Source organism: Oryzias melastigma, linkage group LG21, assembly GCF_002922805.2.
Source record: "Oryzias melastigma strain HK-1 linkage group LG21, ASM292280v2, whole genome shotgun sequence".
NCBI lineage: Eukaryota > Metazoa > Chordata > Actinopteri > Beloniformes > Adrianichthyidae > Oryzias > Oryzias melastigma.
Genome location: NC_050532.1, coordinates 1791180 through 1805651, shown reverse-complemented (window position 1 = coordinate 1805651; position 14472 = coordinate 1791180). Strand labels below are relative to the sequence as shown.

At 38.1% G+C, this 14472-nt stretch overlaps 1 protein-coding gene across 2 annotated transcripts in view; it reads left to right on the top strand.

The window, feature by feature from the left end:
* Nucleotides 1-2706: 2706 nt before the first annotated feature.
* Nucleotides 2707-14472, top strand: part of vwa8 (von Willebrand factor A domain containing 8) — an 83569-nt gene continuing 71803 nt past the window's right edge. Inside the window, exons 1-10 of one of the 2 annotated variants that reach the window (XM_024286400.2) lie at nucleotides 2707-2966; nucleotides 6369-6446; nucleotides 6539-6669; nucleotides 8369-8479; nucleotides 10024-10191; nucleotides 10409-10573; nucleotides 10711-10760; nucleotides 11145-11253; nucleotides 11348-11452; nucleotides 11552-11680. In XM_024286400.2, coding sequence (XP_024142168.1) covers nucleotides 2831-2966; nucleotides 6369-6446; nucleotides 6539-6669; nucleotides 8369-8479; nucleotides 10024-10191; nucleotides 10409-10573; nucleotides 10711-10760; nucleotides 11145-11253; nucleotides 11348-11452; nucleotides 11552-11680 — 1182 coding nt within the window. In that variant the 5' untranslated portion in view covers nucleotides 2707-2830. Of the gene's footprint in view, nucleotides 2967-3217; nucleotides 3386-6368; nucleotides 6447-6538; nucleotides 6670-8368; nucleotides 8480-10023; nucleotides 10192-10408; nucleotides 10574-10710; nucleotides 10761-11144; nucleotides 11254-11347; nucleotides 11453-11551; nucleotides 11681-14472 lie in introns of those variants that run through there. The other variant, XM_024286401.2, reaches the window with a different exon arrangement.

Sequence of the window (14472 nt, the reverse complement as noted above, 5' to 3'; positions counted from 1 at the left end):
CTATTTGTGACATCACAATTTTAAATGTTTTAGTGTGGAGTAAACCCGCCCCCATTTCCCATCACCCATCTGTTTACACTCTCTTCTGCTAGTTTAAAGCCTCTCAAATCCCCCAACTGAGCAATATTGGTGCAACAAAAGCGGTGAGCAATATCAGAGCTATCCAGGAGTACAGTTCTGATCCAGATTCCAGCTCAGACGAGGAAAACAAAGACGTTCATGGATCAACGTGCAACAGAATGGTGTGAAGCAGGGAGCTTGTGCCCTACGGATAGTTCCGACATCACACCTACATGCTTTATCAAAGCCTTTTTTTTCATTTTCTCCTGATTCATTCCGATTTGAATAAAGAAATACTCAGAAATGTCATCTTAATCTGAATGTTCTTTATGTTTGTCCTTCATCATCATAAAAATGCCACATGCTAAAAACACCATTTTGATCAGAGTGAGTTTCTGAAACTCACTCTGGTGTCTAGGCCCAGGCTTATAATATTTGCTATATTTTCTTTGAGTTTTTTTTTTACTTTTGTCTACCTGCATTAGTCAATACAAATCCTGTTGGGTTGTCAGGCTTGTTGTCAGGTGGTGTGCCAGGTGCCTTGGTGTCTTCAGTTGTGTGGCCCCTGTCCACTTGATAGAGGTTGTTCTTCAGTAGAGATTCATGAATTGAGGATCACATTACGTCTGAGATGGAGAGGGCGGGGGTGCTGTGCCTCCATGGGAATTGGTTTTTCACTTTTGTCTGGAGCCTGGTAGGTCTTTGGTTGTCGTCCTATCTTGGCCTTTGGCTCCTGCTAGTCCCCTCCCTCTTGGGGGTTGATGATTAGGCCTTGCCTGCACCCCATGCCATGCTAGGCCTGTTGCGGGGGTAGCTGGTGCTGAGTCACGGTGTAAGCGGGTCGGGGTTCAACCTAGACTGCCTTGTGCTCAGGACTGTGATGGTGTCCATCATGGACTCTTTGAGGAGCGGTCCCCACTATACACAGTATTATTATGGTATAGTCAAGTAAACATACATTTGTGTGCGTTGGTATAGATACGCATGGATTAGTGTGTATATGTGAAGTTAAATGTGTGAGTAAATAAATTACAAAGTGTACATGTGTTTATTTGTGTTTCCATGTTTTTTTTAGTTTGGAGATGTCTTTGGTTGTGTTCAGGCCTTTTGTAAACAGTTATATATGACATTGATATTAATAAACCATGAACAACTTTTGTTGTCTATTTTGATGTTTTCTCTCTTTATGACCAATTATTTTGTTTTTCTGGAAGTCTGCAGCGTTGTACACTGTTCTTGCAAAATGCCAGGTCTGGGATTCATTTCCTGCAAATCCCTCCCTTCCTCACAAGGAATTTAGTCGCAAGCAAGTCCTATGGTTGACTTAAACCTGCTTAGATCTTTATTGAACACAGTTAGAAATGCATCTAAGTAAAGTTATCATAAAGGAATTCAAACAAACTCAGTCAACCTTGTGTTGGACAGGAAAACAGCATCATCAGATCTTCCTACATTGCACCCTGGTCTAGTTCTGAAGCCCACAAGCTGATTTTTTTTTTTTTTGTCCCGTTAGGGCCAAGTAAGCATCGTGATTTGTCTGTAACTTTTCAGCCTCACACAAATTGCACTGCACAAAATACACTGAATCATGACACATTCATTACCAAACCAGCGTTGGATTCTTCAGCATTTTGAGCAATAGTTGCATCTGATGGGCCAGGCTTTTTTCATTGCCACAAGCATCAGCAAGCCACCCATTACCCTGATGCCAGTTATCATAGATATCATTACCTAAATAGGAAAAAAATACACGACAGTCAGAATTGATTTCACCTGCTTAACGGTGCAAACTAGAAAAATCCACAACAGGTAAGTTCCAGTTGTGGAAATACTCTGAATCAATAATTTTTTCCATCATGATTTTCTTACTGAGTTAATTCAAATCCTTAAATTTGCACTTTTTATCAGCTTCAATCCTGCTCATGTGACTAATTAGTAATTAGTATTAATTAGTATTTGTGCAGCCCTGGGAGGCAGTGGCCATTTTGCCCAATATATTCAACAAACACTAGCCTTCTTTAGGGTCTGCCTGGCAAGATGATAGTACGCAAGTTAAACCAGATGATACAATTTAAGTCATTGAACAGAATTTATTTGTAAGTTTATTTATGGGGCAAACAATTTAAAGATAGTCCAGAATTTGCTTGAGTTGCAAACAACAACTTAAAATTCAAATAATATATTGGGTTTTTAAAAAAGTAAAATGTCTTGATATGAGTTACTACTGTTTGATTCTGTTACTAAAACTGTATTTTATGTCAGTGGTTTTCAAAAAGCCCTACAGAATACTAGAGAATGGGGCTAGATGTGAAGTTTCCACATCTATAAACAACATTTACAAAAAAGTATGAATGACATGGGAAAAGAGAAAAAAAGGTGAATATTTACAGACCTTTTATGCAGCCACGGTGCACACCGAACTTTCAGATGACTAAAAACTAATTTTAACAATGAGCTGTGGTATCTTTTTTAAAAATATATTTTTCTAAAATAAATTTTGATGAAATTGACTTAAAAAATGTTTAATGAAATTACCATTTTAGAATAATTCATCCAAGCATTTTTCCTCCTTGGGAAAATACAATTTTGGGTTTAGTTCGTTGGTTACGTGACGGCGGAACTCTTTTTTTCGGCAGCTACCGGTTTTACACGGACAGTTTTGACGTCAGGACGTATTTGTCCGTCTGTGTTTTCGCTCCGCCTCTCAAGCCGACTCTCCACCCGGTCAGATGTTTTAATGTCTACATTGGACATTTAAACCGTTAGAATAATGCATCCACAGCTACTGTGCAGCGGCGTGACTACCGTGGCCGCCCGACGGATGCGAAATATTGTGCGTTCATTGTTGGGAAGAGATGGCTGGACGCGCCGAACTCACGAGGTCAAAAGTGTGAGCACTTCCTCAGGTATGTCATAACAAGGGGGTACATCTGCATTATAGCTAACACACACGTATATATATGTCATCGAGGAAGAAGACTTAGCGGTGAAATGAAGAAGTTCAGGAGTGTAGTAAGAGAAAAATGTTAGATAAGAAAAAGTTGGACACTGGGTAGACCGCTGACAAAAGTGCTGATAGATCTATCAGAAGGTGAAAGTGGGGGGTCAAAGGACGGATGAGGACTTTTATAACAAACTGGGGTCAAAGGTGGGAGAGGTGGAGAAACAGATGGAAATGTGTTGACAGGTTCCACTTGTGTGATGGAAAGATGGAAGTTTGAAGAGCTGGTGAATGAGGAACATGTTGGAGAGCAAAGAGGAGGCCACTGTGGAGAAGGAAGAGTGGAAAGACATTTAATTTGGTCGTGACAACATAACTGTGGAGGTATGGAAGATTTTAGGAGAGTTTCTGACTAGTCTGTTTTACAAGATCTTGGAGAATGAGAGGAGGATGAGGAAAGGAGGAGAAATGTCGTGTCCACTTTTAAGAAGAAGCGAGATGTTGTAGAAACATTTTCTGAGCAATCGTGTGATTCCATGCCAAAGAGGAGAGCCACATATGCTGTAGTGATAGGAGGACGCAGGTGGAGCAACATCTAGAGAGGTGGAGGTTTGCTCTGGAAAGGAGAGTAATGAATGTCAGCTGCAGAGGATACTGATGGGGGTAGATGGAGGCAGATGATTGGCTGTGGAGACGCTACTATAGAGCAGCCAAAAGACAAACAATGGGTTCCTCTACCTTTTCCTTTCATCATGTTTTCTCTCTCTGTAGATTCAGACCAAATGGCCCAAACACTGACATAATTCAAGATTATATTGTAGATTTCTAAACTGGAAAACAAAAATCTAAAATATGGATTATTTGTTTGCTGTGATGGTTGGCACCACGGTACTGTTTCCTGAACCCTAGAACACTAATTGTTGTGACAGAGAACAACTTGATATTCTGTCTTGGGTAAAACCAACAATATAGACCGTTTGAGCCAAAGCTGTGAGTCTCTAGGAAATTTTGGGCAACAAAATAATCAAAGAATGAGCAGGAGTTTGCAGGTATGCTTTAAACTCCCCCTATAATATATTTTTTAAATATTTTTTAAAAAGTTCAGAGTAGTGTTTTATTATGAAGTTTTTAACCAAAATCCCACAACCTAAATGTCTTAAAAAGCCATTTTTCATGTTGATCTGAAGTCTTTGGGCTACTGTGAATTTATTAAATCAATGCTCCATCTCTCAGATATTTTCCAACCAAAAAGTCAGTTTCTTCAGCTTCATTCCATGGGGTCGTTTTTGTTGGCTGTTTGTAGCTCATCAGACTTTCATCATGTGATGCTTTTCACTTCCACACATCCACACAGTATCAGTTAGGAATGAAAAAATAGATACGTATTGAAAATTGATCAAGGAACTGCAGTATTTTTTGGAAACCACAGAAATGAACAAGATTATGTTGGTTAAAAGGTATAAGATTAACCAAAAAGTTATTAATCAACTTCTGGAAAACTGAACCTTCTCTTTCTGTTTGTTTTTTTCTACCGTCTTTTTATGTACATGTGATGCAAACAAAAAGACGTCCAATCATAAGCTTGCTTCTTCCAAGTCATCACCTGTATACATTTCTCTTTCAAACGTCATGCACTGTTGTTTATAGCTTTAAATGCCACACGAATAAGAAATAAAGAATCGAACTGTATCGTATCGACAAAAAGTTAGTTGAATCCTGAATGTATTGAATTGTGGATCATGTATTGAATTGTGTGAGTGGAAAGACACAAACTCCTAATAGTTATCTCCCTTATTTTGTTTGTTTACCACATCTATCAGGACAATGTGTGAAAGGGGTGAACGCATTTGTACACACTCTGGACAAACAAATGGACTGAGACCCTGAAGGCTGATATGGTTTATTCTAGGTTTACTGCGATATATCGCGACATTTAGTCCTGTGATTGATTCTTGATGGGTTATCACCAAGTATCGATCTTTAATTTTCATCTGAAAAGGCTGTAAAATATTATATTCCTTTGGTGAGACGTTCCTTCAGAGGAAGATAGGGTAAGGTTGCAGGCACCGATGTGCCTGGCAGCCACTTCAATTATTCAATCTTGATTCTGCTGTCAAAAAGCAACTGTCACACACTTGCAAATGTTAGTCCATTATCAAAGTGCAATGAAAACACAAATCGAGAGTAAAGGTTTACACTTCGTCTGGATCATTGTCTGAATATAAGAACGGGACTGATGTAACCCTTGTACTATCGTAGGCATGTTTACATTAAAACTGGGGTCATCTGAACCCCACAAGACAGCACACTGAACTGTTACTACTTTTTATCTTCACTGGTGTTCGTATCAGACATAAAATCCTGTCCACCTTTGTCATGGGAGGGATTACACATCAATATAAGGGTGGGGTCATCTGGACCTCATAAGAGATCACATAGGTTAAATGTTACATCTAAATTTGTGTTATTTACCTGTAAAATGTGCTAAATGTGCTGACTAATAAAATGACTATTTATCAATGAGAGTCTATGGGCTTGTTGGAACCAGTGGGTACTCCCTTACTTCCTGTTTGAAATTCAAGGGGGAAGTTATATACAGGCAAAAGTCTAGATCAGGGGTCTACAATCTTTAACGCTAAATGCAAATAGTTTAACTATTTGGTCCAAGTTCTTATGGACCGAACTCAGTGAGAGCTGCAAAGTTTCACCATGAAGTTAAAAAATACAGTTTATTTATGCTTTTGTGGTCATTCATTTATAAAATATACCTTTGAAATGTTCTCTACAATTGAGTTTTTCCATATTTAACTTCTTTAACTTTTGACAATAGCACATTTTAGTTACTTGAAAATAAAACATCCTGTGTTTAATCAGATCTTCCAGCATGCAAGAAGCATAAGATTTTCTATTAGTGAATTTTGGGTTCTTTCATTCTTTTTCTTCTTTTACTAGTAAACAAAATATGACAACATTAGTGTAGAATCCAAAATTGTTTTAAGATCTATACATGTAAATGCAATAAGATAATGTCACTCTGATTGTAAACCACTGAGACCAGATTAAAGCTTTTACCATCATTTCAATCAGTTAGGCCTAACTGACAAAATCTAAACATAAATTGATTAGTTGATTCGTTAAGTTTGAAGTTTTCTTTAAAGCTAAAGAGCCACAATGAATTAGTAAAAGAGCTGCATCTCTCGATCAAAGACACTGACCAATAGACATTTTAATTCAGGTCAGCATTCAGACTTGTCAAAGTGAACAATCAGTAGAAATAAACCATAACTTACCAGTGTGAATGTATTCCTGCTGCAATAGATTTAAAGGACGAAAGCTTTAATCAAATTTCATTTTGTTTCTTTTGCAGGTGACTCTATAACGATCGGCGAAGTCTCTTACAAACTCAAAAAACCTCAGAATCCAGAACTCGTCCCCGTCAAACACTGTAAGCAATTCTCACTCTAGCACAAGTGACACAATCTGTAACCACATGTGAAACACAGATGATTTAAACACCGGTATGTGTGGCCTCACCAGTTTCAGACTCGCTGCCACAGACTGTAGTTCAGCACCTTCGATGGATAATGCAGAAAGACCTTTTAGGCCAAGATGTGTTTCTTATTGGACCCCCGGGACCCCTGAGACGATCAATCGCCATGCAGTATCTTGTGAGTGCTTATGTTTCACACAAACACAACTATTGATGGGAACTCCTCACTTACAAAGTGTAACATCATGAGCAGCAACAACCAACCGTCTCACACCTCTCCATGTTCTATTTGTCTTTTGGGCATTTTTAGATGAGCAGATAGATAGTGGAAGTTTTTACATCCAGATTCCTGGGTAGATACACGAGCTAATCATGTTTGAAAGACATTTGAAGGAGTTTAGTCAAACTTGATCTTGGATGTGTTTGATGGAGGACAAGCTCTTGATCTTATGGTTAAACTCTCAATCATTGATTACCTGCCAAGCTGGTAGAATCGATGAATGTGACCCAAAGCCTGCCCCCAGTGCCACTCAAGAAATGTTTGATTCAAAAGAATCAAAAATCCTTTCATTTAAAAAGGAAATAATGTTCGCTTTTCTTGTGTGTCTATTTTTTTTCCAATTTACAACTATTGTCATTACAAGAAAAGCAAATGTCTCAAAGGCAAACAGATGGGGTGTTTATGTAAACCAGGAGTGTCAAACTCAATCATACAAGGGGCCAAAATCCAAAACACATCTTAGGTCGCAGGCCGAACAAGATAAACATTTATTGAACACTCTAAAACTACATTTTTAAAACTTGAAAACTGTAACTTTTTAACATAATTATGAGCTAGATATATAGCATTACCTGTGATAATACTAGTGTGAATGCTGTAAAATGAATTTGGCCACTGAAGATGCTACTGATGATAGCTGAAGATGCTGAAATTGATAGCTAAAAACACTGAAGCTGATAGCTAAAAACGCTAAAGCTGATAGCCGAAAGCGCTGAAGCTGATAGCTAAAAACGCTAAAGCTGATAGCCGAAAGCGCTGAAGCTGATAGCTAAAAACGCTGACGTTAATAGCCGAAAGTGCTGAAGCTGATTTTGCTAAAATATTTGCTAAAAGCCAAATTAGTCTAAAAAACAAACTAACAAAATAAAAAAACGAAGCTTTGCCAAAAGAGCTGTAAATGAGATGTAAATATTAGCTAAACTCCAAAACAGCCTAAAAAACTTACAAAGGAAAGCCTAAATTAGCCAAAACAGCTAGCATGCAGCTGAAATAGTAGCAAAACTCCAAAACAGCCTAAATTTTTTTTAGTAAATATAAAAATAGTCCAAAAAGCTAGCAGAATGCCCATTTTTAAAACTTTAAAACTGTAACTTTTTAACACAGTTATGAATAATAAAAATGCAGGAATATTTATCCAGAATAAATCAGCCTAAACCTTAAATACATTCCAATATTTTACTCTCCATTAAAATATATTTTGTCAAAACTATACAAGTTAGAAATAAGCACAATATAACATCGGGTCATTAATAACAATAAAATAAAATGATCTGGAGGGCCGGATAGAATTATCTGAATGGCCGTATCCGGCCCACGGGCCTTGACTTTGACACATGTGCTCTAAGGAAAGTCTGTGGAGACTAAATTGGACACATTCTCTTGAGTTGCGGTATGCCTCATGTCATAAATAAACTAATATCTATCATTATTGCAAGACAGTTGCTACTGTAGTTCATCCTTGTTTAATCTTAACCATGTCATCTTCCATGAACAGGGATTTCTTATTGTCTTTTTAAAAGTTCTCACTTAATACGGCGAGGAGTCAACATAATTGATCTTTTTGAAGCATTTGTGACTGCTCTTTCTTTTTCTCCAGGAGCTGACTAAACGGGAAGTAGAATATGTCACTCTGTCCAGAGATACGACAGAGACTGATCTGAAGCAGAGGAGAGAAATTTGTTCGGGGACGGCCTTCTACATTGACCAAGTGAGCGTGAATTGGTTGACATTTTTAATAAGCAGGGTCTGAGATCATTCCAAGGCGCTAATCTAAAGCCTTGTTTCCACTGAGCTGCCCTGTACGGCCCAGTCCAGTCTGGTCCGGTATTTTGAGCGTTTCCATTGTAAAATGGACCCATTAACCTCGTGATCTCTTATGGGGTCCAGATGACCCCACCCTAACATTGATGTATGATCCCTCCCATGACTGTGAGATTTTATGTCTGCCACAGACACCAGTCAAGATAAAAGTCCTTGAAAGGGAAGATGGAAATCAACAGAATTTGAAGTCTTTTGTCGAACAACCAAACCTTTATTCATGTTAGGAGTTGTTTGGGTTATTATGACCCTTTGGGCAGATTAGCTCTATTACTCTACACACGTGTTTTAAGATTTGTTATGGTAGACAAAAAGACTTCAGTACTATATAGTAAGCAGTAAATTACCCCCATATAGTAGCTTCCAACCTTCAAGGCCCAAAGCTTTGTACCAGTCACCCTTTGTCCATTCACACACATTTCTACAGTGATGGTGGCATGCCTGCGTCTTTATGTGGTAACCAGAACACTCACGTATTCCACGGAGCGCTGTGCTGATTAAACGTCCTACATTTATGCTTAATGTGTCAGTCCCAGAGCTTTTGCTGCTCCTCTTCTCTCTTTAGCTCAAGAGATTTTTTTTTTTCTTTCATTTTAGGCTCTTTCATACCCCATAAGGCTACAGTCACATGGTTTTCATTTCATCTCTCACTGTCAAAACAGGCCCCGCAGAAATACATGAAAAATTCTTACCCCATTGGCAGAACTTATTTAAATAAGCAAAAATTAATTTGCCAGTTGAATAAGAAAAATTTAATTTTTATTTTAAGAAATAAATTCTAGTTACTAAGACATGTTTTCTCAAACTAAGATTATTTTGCTACTGAAAAACTTTATTAATAAGAATGTTTTTTTCTTGCAAGACAGAAAACAGGAAACATTTTATTGAAACGATTGTTTTTACATTCAGTTTTTTTCAGTATAGTTAGAATTTCTTTGATTTAGTTAGCTCTTTATAAAAGATTATTGTATTCTTCCCTCACAGTTTAGTAATGTTTGTACAGTGTGTGTGCATGAGTGCATCTGTGGGCAATCCCAACCCTTTTTGTATATATCTACTGTCCCTATGAATGTAATAATGATGAACCTGGAGCAATTTGTTGCCTTTTTTATTTCCCACCTCCCTCCTGTGTTTCTCTATTCAATCTTCAGCTTCTTCGCCCCCTTTTTCCTTTGTTTTTAAACGTGTCCTGTCTTGGGAGCCTGTTTCATCTACTCAGTCCAAAAAGAAAGGCATAGTAATACAACAAAAATCCTCAAATACAGAAGGGGTTTATACAAATATACACCTCCAGTATTATTCTGTTCTTCTGTGAGCAGGAAGCCGAGAACCCCTGAACAACTAAAATAAAGATTCTCCATTGTATGCAGATGTTTTGTGAAAGATTATATTTTTTTGTCATTGGTTATCTTTATTTTTTCTTTTGTTTTTTAGTGTGCCGTTAGAGCAGCAACACAGGGCCGGGTTCTGGTTCTGGAGGGGTTGGAGAAAGCTGAGCGAAACGTTCTTCCTATCCTCAACAATCTGCTGGAAAACAGAGAGATGCAACTGGACGACGGTCGCTTCCTAATGGCAGCAGAGCGCTACGACAAACTGCTGCAGGTCAGGTTATTGTCTTTAAAGTATGGTCTGATTTCATCTGGAGGGATATCGGCATGTTCTTTAGAACAGATTTCTTCATTGGGTTTTTTAGAGCGTCTCTAGATGCAAATTTCTTAAGTTAAAGTTACAGTTACACAATGCAAATAAAGGGCTATTGTGTTCTAGACAGAAATGTCTTATCCATGTGGTTAAAAAGAAGTCTTGTGTAACTTTGCAGGAGCACACCAAAGAGGAGTTGGACAGATGGAAGATTGTTCGTGTAAGCGAAGACTTCTGGGTCATCGCCCTCGGTCTTCCTGTTTCCAAGTACAAAGGGAACCCATTGGATCCGCCTCTGCGCTCTCGTTTCCAGGCCAGAGACATCTATTACCTTCCATTCAAGGTCAGATCCAAATCTCCTGACCGTCTAGCCCTAAACCTTTCTCACAGTGTCTTAATAAAGTTAGGCTGTAAATCTGTGTGTTTTTGGACTTTCCTGTGTGTTTTGTCACATGACATTTCTCACGTTTATGTTTTCAGGATCAGCTGGAGTTGCTGTACTCAGCTGGTGCAAATGTTGCGGCAGAAAGGTAAGAAAATAAAGACATTCTACATGTTTACTTTGGTTCAACATTTTGTATTTTTGTCTAGTGACTCCACTTTATTTTTGATTGTACTTTTGTGAGAAACAAAATAACAAAAAAAGAAACCAAAAAAAGCAACAGAAGTGTAGGGTTGATTTGCATTATTCTTAGAAAATGACTCTTACATGTAAATATTAGGAGAAATAATGCTAATTGACAGGATGTTTATGCTTATTTCACTTCATCTGTTTTTAATATGGCTATTTTTTGTTATCCCACTTTTTACCTTTAAAATAACCCTACTGTTCTAGTTTCTGAATTTCTGAACGTACACAAATGTAGACCAAACGAGGTCAATTCTGCCGTGTCATGGTTGATCTTGTGTGTCAGAGTGTCCCAGCTGCTGTCGTTTGCCACCACGCTGTGCTCCCAAGAATCCTCCACTTTAGGCCTCCCAGATTTTCCAATGGACAATCTGCTTCCTGCCATTCGTGTTTTGGTGAGATTTGATTAAAAAAAACATGAAAAAAAATAATAATAAAGCAAAAAATAAAAAAAGTCGAGAATAACATGTTTTTATTTGTTTTTTGCAGAACACTTTCCCCATGCTTTCTTTGCACAAACTCATTCACAGACTTTACCCCTATAAGAATTTTCTGGCCAAGGATGGACACTCTGCTGTTGAGGCCGTGCTGAATGTAATTATTAGTTTTCGATGCAATATTTATATTAAGCATTTGATCAATGTTATTTATTATTTACATCCTTTCATCTTGTATGTGTTTTTTTTTCTACAGAAGTTTGAGCTTCTGGAAAGCCAACTTCAGCAAACTCCCAGCTCTATTTTGAGTGTGTCTGTATCAAAGGAACTTCAAGGCCATGTGGACGTAAAACTAAGCATTACAGACAAAGAAATTACTTTTCAGGTATTTCATATGTTTTCTACTCTTCAAGGTGCAGTAGTCCCTCATGATCGGTGAAATCCACAAAGGATTGTAGATGTTTTTAGTCAGTGAAACTCCTCCCTACACACTCTTTAAACTTTTCTCCCATAGAAGTGAAAATTTTCACACTTTTCTCTCTAGTTTGAAGTCTCAAAGTTCAAACCTTCATAGAAAAATAAGTCCAGTGTTATAGAACGAACACAAAGATCGATCACAATTGAGGATTTATGTTAATGTGTGAAACTGAATGCATTCTGGACCGGAGACACAGGTCTACAGCCTTGTAGGATGCACAACACACAGCATTGTTAACATCATGCAAAATTGCACTGAAAAAAATCAAAGCCACAATATAGCGAAGGAACACTGTATATTATTTTATTGCATCTTAACTGATTTAATTTCACTGCTTATGCATACTACATAGATACTATCCAAAAACCACTTTAAAGGGGCCATACCATGATTTTCTTAAGCCTTTCAGAGTAAAGTATATCCATATATATGATCGTAAATTACCTTTGGAACACTAAAAAACAAAATATTTATGAAATATTTATTAGGTGAAACTTGATTTTTTTTTGTTATTTTATTTGTGGTTTTAATTATTGTATTTTTAAAATTTTACACGAAATGAGTGGTGTGTCAAACTGTAACACTGACTGGCCAGCAAATCCTCAGCTCCTGGACTGGTTCACAGTGGGCTTTCCAGCCTTTACTCCAGCTTTCTGACACTAGCTCGGCGTATTTGGCCCGGTTGTGTTCGTTGGTCTCCTCCATTCTGTCTTCCAAGGGAACAGTAAACTCAACCAGGACCGCTCACTTTGATGACATGTCTGATCGAGTGAAGTGGTTACAATGTCATAAGTTGGGACAATATGGTTTAAAAACAGATTATTGCACTGTAAAAAGTGAAACTTTGGATCAATTAACAAAAGTTCTGTAATTTTTTGCATTTAAAATGGTTAGTTTTCATCAAATTAAAATTTTAATGGTTTACTCAACTTAGAAATTTAATTTGAATAAAAAAACTTACTATTATTAAATGTAACAAATTACAGAGTTTTTATTAATTGATCCAATGTTTCATTTTTTACAGTGTGACTCCTGCTCTGGCACTTGTGTTCACAGTCCCGCCCCTTTATCTATTTTTGAGCATTTTTTTGCATCCTATGGATATCAGTTTTGGGAGTTTAAATCTCCACTCTTTCAATATGCCCAATTTGAGAAAAAAAATTGGTAAAGATAAAAAAATTAAAACAAAAATCATCAGGGTATGTGATTCCATCCCAAGGGAGTCAAAGAGGAAGTACCACAGATCCAACAGGGGACCAACATTTAAGATAATAAACACCAGTGGTGAAGAACTTAACTTCCTCCATACTGGCGAGAAATGTTCAAAATAGAGTTGACATGACATCTTTCTTGCTGAAATGTCAACTTTACCACAAGAGTGGTCTAATATTTCCTACGAAGACGTGGCCAACTCACTGCATCCAGGATACAAACATTGATCTCTGTGGATTTACATCTGTATAAATTGACATAATATTCAGTGGTGATAGCAAAGGTGTGGGGGGAACTCTGAATATGAAAACGAGATGTTCAATTCTTCTCATTTGACTGTCAAAGGAATTCTGTGTGATGCAGAACTGTTATCTGTCAGCCTGAGACCCAGGAAGTTTATGCACGTCATAGCCGTTTGTGTGTATATATTACCCAAGCGTTGATGCAACAGAGAATACATGCATCGATTGCACGACAACAAAGTCATTTCCTGTGTTTTAACCTTGTCCCTCCTGCTTCAATGTTGTTATCTTTTTATCAGTCTGTGTCTGTCCGACGCACAAAAAATCAGGTCAAATGACTTGCTGTAAGCAAATGTCAAGCACCATCTCCAAACCCACCACTCAGGAAGTTTGACCACAACTTGGTCTGTTCGTTGCCCTGTTTGCTGGGTCTCGAGGTCTCGCCCACTCAGAAAGTGTGAGACTATGTTCACATTACCTGCTAGAGTGGACAGTTGGACTCAGATGATGCCGGTACTCAGTGTTACTTGCTGCGTTGTGGACTTTTGGTAGATAGGGTGGTTCCAGTTAAACTTGTGAAGTGCTTTGTAGGCAATAAACGCGGGGTATCCATCAAATTAAAAACACCGACAGAAAAAGCCAAAAACTGACACTCTGAGGAGATTTGAAGGGCAAAGAGCGAACTTAAGGGCGAAACATACGAGAGGTCTAAATATGGATGAAAACAATCACTGAGTGCTGTGGGTGAGGGGAGAAGGTGAATAAACCTAAAACCTTTTTAACGGGTTTCAGTTATCTCTTCTTTTCTGCCTTGCTATGAGACCATAAAACATTCCTTACATTTTCACAATATTCTGGTAAAAACTGTGAGCAATAAGGAAACGCCACTTTTGCTAGTTCTCAATGCTAATGCCGTTCAAAATCAACAACTTCTAATTCCAACAGTTTTTCTTAAGCGGCTTCCCAATGGTGCTGGAGGAGTTAGGAGCCGAAATCCGTAGGAGTTTAAATTTGTAGCTCGTACCAAAGGTAATTTTATTTAGAAAATTCAAGATGGTGTCCTTGCCCTGCGGCAGACTGGCGACCTGTCCAGGGTGAACCCCGCCTTCGCCCGTCAGTAGCCGGGATAGGCTCCGGCACCCCCGCGACCCCGAAAGGGAAGAAGCGGTCAAGAAGATGGATGGATGGATGGAAGATGGTGTCCTTTGAGGTCAAAGGTCAAGAAAACTTTTAGTTGTGCTTGTA